This window comes from Callionymus lyra, chromosome 10 (genome assembly GCF_982586985.1).
Source record: "Callionymus lyra chromosome 10, fCalLyr1.hap1.1, whole genome shotgun sequence".
Classification (NCBI taxonomy): domain Eukaryota; kingdom Metazoa; phylum Chordata; class Actinopteri; order Syngnathiformes; family Callionymidae; genus Callionymus; species Callionymus lyra.
In genome coordinates, this window is record NC_141827.1 from 11,268,526 (window position 1) to 11,275,292 (window position 6,767).

Sequence of the window (6,767 nt, forward strand, 5' to 3'; positions counted from 1 at the left end):
ACTAACATCCTGTACTGACAGGAAGTACTCAATATTGCGAGTGCTTGCTAGCCTAGCTGCTAGCCTAGCTGCTAGCCTAGCAGTGTCCGCTAAAAACAAGCCTAAACTACAGACTTGTTCAAGTTTTTCCAGAACAATCCCCCTTGTCGAGGCTTCAACAGAAGATGGACGTTAAAGTCGAGCAGAATGTTTTTTGTTTGTTTTTTTTCATTCATTATCTACTTCTCTCTCGGGGTCGGGGTCGCGGGGAGACTGGAGCCTATCCCAGTATCATAGGGCGAGAGGCAGGGGACACCCTGGACAGGACGCCAGTCTGCTGCAGTGCACACAAAGACAGACAACCATTCACACACACACTCATACCTACGGACAATTTCCCCAAAGTTCTCAATCAACCTCTGTATGTTTTTGGACTGTGGGAGGAAACCGGAGTGCCCGGAGTAAACTGAATGTTTTTTAAATGCATCACTTTGGGAGGAAGATGAAGACGAAGACAACTGAGCTCCGGTCGCTACAAAAAAATGAACATACATTTTTTTTGGACATATAACTCTAAAAAGACACAAACTAATCCCAACCTTTAGTGAGTAGAAAATGAGTTAAAGTTTGAATTTTGGGTGAACTAACGCTTTTGAGGTGTTTATTCTGCCAGGGAAGAAAATAACTTCATGGTCAGGGAGCAAAAGAAACGACTCTTAAAAGTCCCACGATCACTTGACCTTGACCCCATGGATCATGTGAATCGATCAAAACATCACATACAACCTTTCTGCTTAAAGTAAGGGTCCAAGAAGAAGAGATATTTATCGCTATTCTTCACCAAAACTGGGGAGTTACGATGGGAATCGTTAATGAAAACTAATTTGCGGAGGCTGAGGTTGATACTCTTCAATGACACTTTCAAGGTCATAATGGAAGCTTGGTAGCTAGAGATTGTGACATTGTTTGTATCATATTCCACATCATTTTTCTATCGAAGAACATCTGGATAAAAACAGCATCTTTATTATTAACTTGCATTTTTCACTTTATTTTGGGAATTTATTATTTCTGTCTACTCAGCAGTTTTTAAATAATCGTATCACATCCTCCAGTTTCCAAAATATATATATTTTTGTAAGTACAATCCAGAGCGTGCTGGAAGCATCGACACATTATTGATCGTATTTGTTTTCACACAATAACCGGTCATTAAGGCGACAAAGAGAAAAATCCATTCACTCCATCAATCAATAAATAAAGAGTTTCCTTTTGCATTTCGCACGATTTCACAGGTGCTTTTTTTCCTCCACCGGCTACGAAAAAGTGTCGAAGGAATCAATAAATCTTTTCGTACCGAGCCGCACGTGTCCTTCGTGTATTGTGTGGACGTCAACATTTGCCCGTCATTAAAGGTTTACACCGTTAGATCCATTTGTTTTCGGATTAATTCAGTAGAATCCCTTCCTCATCTTTCAATCCATCTTTCTTTTTTTTTCTATCAATCCCAAAATCTTCCATCTTCCCACCTCCTCGCCGCAGAGAGGAAGGACGGGGCAGGAAGCAAACCGCCCGCAGCATTCATTCTTAATTGACCAGCGATGCTGCTGTACTTCCACGTACAGAACCAGGGGAGACGTCGGACCGACGGTTACGAAGCCGTTTTCCAACAGATCAGCAAAAAAAAAAAAGAAAAAAAGGCAGGAGGGAGAGATGGAGGGGTGGAGGAGGAGAATGCAGCAGCTCCTTGAATCAAAATCATTCATCATAAAAACAAACATGGTCACCTCTGCGATTCACACAGGCCTGTCCTAATTGGTGATCGCTCTCTCCGTTGTGATTGGCTAATAAATCCCTGGCTGTGCACCCCCCGCCCCCGCCCTGCTTACCCCCCTTTACCAAGAGAGGACCATCTGGCCGCTCCTCCCTTTAGATCCGCCGGGTTGTGAAGCCGTGGAGGTGGGCCCAGATAACCCTGGTCCCGAGACAGCCTCTCTCAGAATATAGGGAAATCAAACCCTTTTTATTTATTCATTCAAGTGTTAAACTGCACATGTTTACACAGCCTTACATGAAACCTTTAATCAGTCGCCCCTGATCCTACACAAATAGCCTAGATCCCGATTAATAATGTGGAATATATAGGAGTCGACCGCTTGATCAAATGTACCCACAGGGTCCTTGATCTGCTACAGGAGTCTTGAGTAGTTCCAATATATAACATGGGATCTTTGGGCCAAATCCATTAAAAAATATCTACTAAGAATATGTGATTTCAACATCTAAAGACGTCTGTATACCGTAAGGAATGTTTCGGGCGACTTCGTGACTGTCGTGGGCCGATACTCCAGGGTCAACCTCACCCAACTTCATACAAGATACTCTTGATTTTTTTTTACATCAGTCGCCGTGACTCCGGTTCCGTCTTTGTCCCGATCCATCAAAGCATGTTTCAGTTTCAGAAATCGACATTACAAAGGGACCGTCATAAAAACAAACCTTGAACTAGAGCGATAATTGAACTTTAAACAGAATTCTGGGAAGTATTTTTTCTTCATTTTTAAGGCTAAAATGTCCTCCAAGTCCAGAGACTGATCCATAACAACGACAATCCTCGAGATATTAATAATAAATATACATTGAACTTGTGTATGATACAAGTGTTGATAGAAGTGTTGATAAATTGCATCAGAGATGATAGATACATAATTAATATCACAGAAAGACTTGCATCACATCGTGGCGTACTGTCCTGTAAATAATTTAATTTCATTCTTATTTTAAATTAATAAACAAAAATACGATTCGATGAGAAGCAGAAGAAGCCGTTCTCAAATTGTGTATATGTTTTGAATCTTTTCTCCCTCTAACTCTTGGATTATCATGTTTATTTAATCCTATAATTACTTTAACATGAATCCAATCTCTCGCCTCTCTTTACGTCCGGCTCGTCCAGTTCCAACACAACTCATAGAGCAACACAACCCTGTGATGGACGAAAATACAAATACAATCTGACTAGAAAATGTTCAAAGCTCACTCACACCATGACTGTGTAGTAAAAATACTTGAGTGAAAATGTAATATTGGACTTAATATTCATCATAAGGAGCAGGTTAAGTTCAGGGTTGAATAAAAACTTGAGGCAACAATGGAGCAAACCCTGCACTGTGGTGGTGGAGAACAGCATCTACAGTGCGACACCTTCACAGTAAACACCTTCCATACACTGTTGTGATGGACGTTCATCCGCACGACACCAGTGACATCACGAGAAAAAGGCACCAAAAGAACTTACGTGTACTGCTGAGGGAACGTGAGTCCGTCCGCTCCAGGCCACGACGCGCTGAAGACCAGGATCATCTGGATGGAGAGCAGGAGGCGGACGAGGCTGCAGGATCTTTTGCGTATCGCCATTTTCCATTAAAAAAAAAAGAAAAAAAAAAGGATTTCGTCGCCAGGTCGCTGTGAGGTGGATCAGGAGCTCCGGGTCAGAACCGGCTCAGTGGACCCGCGGGTTCATCTCGATTCGAGTGTCAGGCAGTGGCCGTGAACGCATCACGGAGGGGTTCTCTGAGATGCACTAATGCAGCTGCCAAGACACTGCAGTCTCTACTGCTGCTGCTCCCACACACACGCCAACACACTCACACACGAACACACACACTTCCTCTCTCTCACGCCCGCGGATGGAGGCGCGTTCACGCTCACCAGGCAACAGCGGAAGAATCTAGTTTGGCTTTATTTATCGCTGCAGAAGGAGCTCGTCAGGAATTACATTAAAAGAAAAAGAAAAAACGACAAAACTAGCTGGAGATTTAAGATTTTAAAACAGTTACACTTAAAGAGTCTTCTGTGTCCATTGTATGAGCTCTTGAAAGAAAAAAGGCATATATTACTAGACTTTGGAAATTAAACACATACATTTTCAATTAAAGTTCATTCAAACCAAAATTGCATTCATTGCTTTAAAACTACACACCAAATATACCATACTATATGTTTGAAAAAAATATGTGAGTAAAATCATGATTGTGCAGTATTAGTGCTGATCTTCCCACGGTCGAATACTTTTGGTATTACAAATGCATTGTATTTTCAACTCCCCCCATCATTCATTCATTCATTCATTTTCTACTATTTATTTGTGCAAGTTTTTTCTTATTTTTCTTGGGGCTGCTGTGTTTGTCTCCATGTTGTCCTGACCTTTTAAGGGATGTATTTTAACTGTGTATTCATTTAATTGTTTAAGTGCTTTGTGACCCTGGTCCAGTGGTGGGCAATTAAAGTTCTTCTAGGGCCGCATTAAATTCTGTGAGTGTTGTTCGGGGCCGTGAAGCAAAAAGAAAGACTTTTCTTCAATTAATTTATAAAAATGTTTTAAAGGGATTAATATATACTTGAAAAATTACACACAAAAAGGAGGGAAGTGTTATGTGAAAATGTAAATGAATATTAAATACAAAATACATTTGTTAATGCATTAGAACCATTTATAATTATACATGATCACACTTTGACATTATGAGGGCCACATCTGGCCCCCGGGCCGCCCTGGTCTGAGAAAGGCACTTTACAAATAAATATGACTTACTTACCTTTTATTCCCTTAATGGGGGTCGAGTGGGGGGGCTATCCTAGTTTCTTTGTGGGAAAGGCAGGGGACACCCTGTACAGTATGCCAACCTCTGTACTGTTTTTTGGACTGTGGGAGGAAACTGGAGTACCCAGAGTAAACCCACAGAACACAGGGAGATCATACACGCTCAGAATAATTATAATAATTTATTTGCTCTTTTTGGTGGATAGATACAGTGTAGCTGCTCACTTGACCATCCTTTAACAATGGAATACCAGGAGAGCCACAATTAGGGAATAATAGTGTTTAGAAAATAGAAAATTACAATATATATTGAAATACGTTTAAATGTTTTAAAATACACTCCATTAAATGGCTATGGGGAAACAAACACAAACATAAATATGTATATAAATAAGGAAATGCATATAGCCACCTTATATTCTGTATTTCTAATAAGCCAATTACCTACAACTCTTTTACCGACTTGTCTATTTGTTCATCTTGTTTTACCTCCTCCTTATTTCCCTCCTCAAAAAAAAAGTATTTTTCTTCCCCCTGCACCATCATTAAGGGGTTCTACCGCCACCATCAGACAAGAGCTTGTTGTATCACCACACTCCCCTCTTCCATCATTCATGACCTTCATCTTCAGGGCGTCGAAGCATGCAGGTACCTCTGCAGCTGACCCATCTCACCCTGCTGGACTCCTCCTGCTTGACCTCTTGACCTCCAGCAGGAAAGCTGCCATTAATCATGACAAGTTCCCTCGTATGTCTTCCCTGCCAACCTCATTCGAGTCTGCTTTCTCTTGTTTTAAGAAAATAACCTCATCACGAGGCTCTGCAAAGATCCTTGTTCTGAGGCTGAGTTCTTTTTTTTTTTTAACCCAAAACATAAACAAATAAACACTTTACAGAATTCCCTTGCACCACTCACAGTAGGCGAGGAAGAGTTGCTTGCAGCTCACTGCACTTCAAGTGAGGAAACATTTAAAAGCTTTGTGGATCTGGATCGTATATTTAAAGATCATCGTTGCAATGCCCTCGCCATGGCTGTCATTTTATGATGGTTACTGTCTTTTATTTAGATCTGTTCTGCGTTAGACGACGACAACAACAATAATAATAATGTGCAGAGAAACGCTGGACCCTTGAGCAGAACGCTTGGCATTTGAAACATGAAGACACTTTTACTTAAATGTGGTCCTCCGTTTATTGAATAACGTTTCACTTTATTTAATTTTTACATTCATTTAAAGTAGCTACATGTCCCATCTAGCCAGGTGCAGTGACATAATATTATGGTGCTCTACTGTACTGAGAGTATAAAATAATAAGGAACAGCGGGAGAGTCTGAAGTGACTGACGCTCCACATGTGGCCGAATGGAATCCTCTGGGTCCAGAACCCGATTTCATAACAATGACGAAAGAGAGAAAGAGAAAGGGAGAGTGGAGGAATGGGGGGGGCAAGATGGAGGGATGACCCAGCGGGATCACCGTTCTCATCTCACGCCCCCTGCAGGAGAGAAGGAAGACTTTTCCCTTGCGGGATCATGTGTTAATACAGCTGTCGTGTCCTGGGGATGGAGGAGGATAATTACTGAGCACGGTCTTCCTGCCGGCCCCCCCTCCGAGACCCAAGTGCCATTAATTGGACCACTGAGGGGGAAGTGATGGGGGCGAGAGCAACCTTTACAGCGAGTGGACGAGTTAAAGAAGAGACCCAGGGTTTCTGCCTCCTCGTGTCGACGCTTCGATACAAGAGGGACGTTACAGACGAGCAGTATGGAGGTATTCGGGTGTTTTTTAAGTGTCTTTTTGGACGAAGATGAAGAGATCCAGTCGCTACATTAAAATGAACAAACATTTTTGCCTATGACTCGGATTACTCTGAAAAAAATCCCAACTCTTAGTCAACATGAGGGCAGAGTAGAAAATGAGTGAAACTTTAATTTTGAGTCAACAATCACGTAAAGAAGGTAAAGAAAGTGTTAAAAATATGAGTAATAACGCAAAGTGACACTGCCACCCACTGGTAAATTAGTGTATTGCATGATCAGTCTGCGCAGCATTCAATTTAAACTGTCATCAAGTGCTCACTGGACTGGTAAATAGTAAAATATTAGGCGATCAAAATCATAAAATGAATCTTTCTTTTTCTTTGAGGACATTTGCAGACACTTTGATCATTTAGATGTTTATGGTC

The 6,767-nt window shown here is 41.5% G+C and overlaps 1 protein-coding gene across 1 annotated transcript in view; it reads right to left on the minus strand.

Moving 5' to 3' along the window:
* The window catches only part of cacna2d2b (calcium channel, voltage-dependent, alpha 2/delta subunit 2b), a 38,263-nt gene extending 34,657 nt beyond the window's left edge, over positions 1 to 3,606 (minus strand). The window contains exon 1 of the mRNA XM_087801185.1: positions 3,278 to 3,606. Coding sequence (XP_087657311.1) covers positions 3,278 to 3,396 — 119 coding nt within the window. The 5' untranslated portion in view covers positions 3,397 to 3,606. The remainder of the gene's footprint in view (positions 1 to 3,277) is intronic.
* Between the last annotated feature and the right edge of the window lie 3,161 nt (positions 3,607 to 6,767).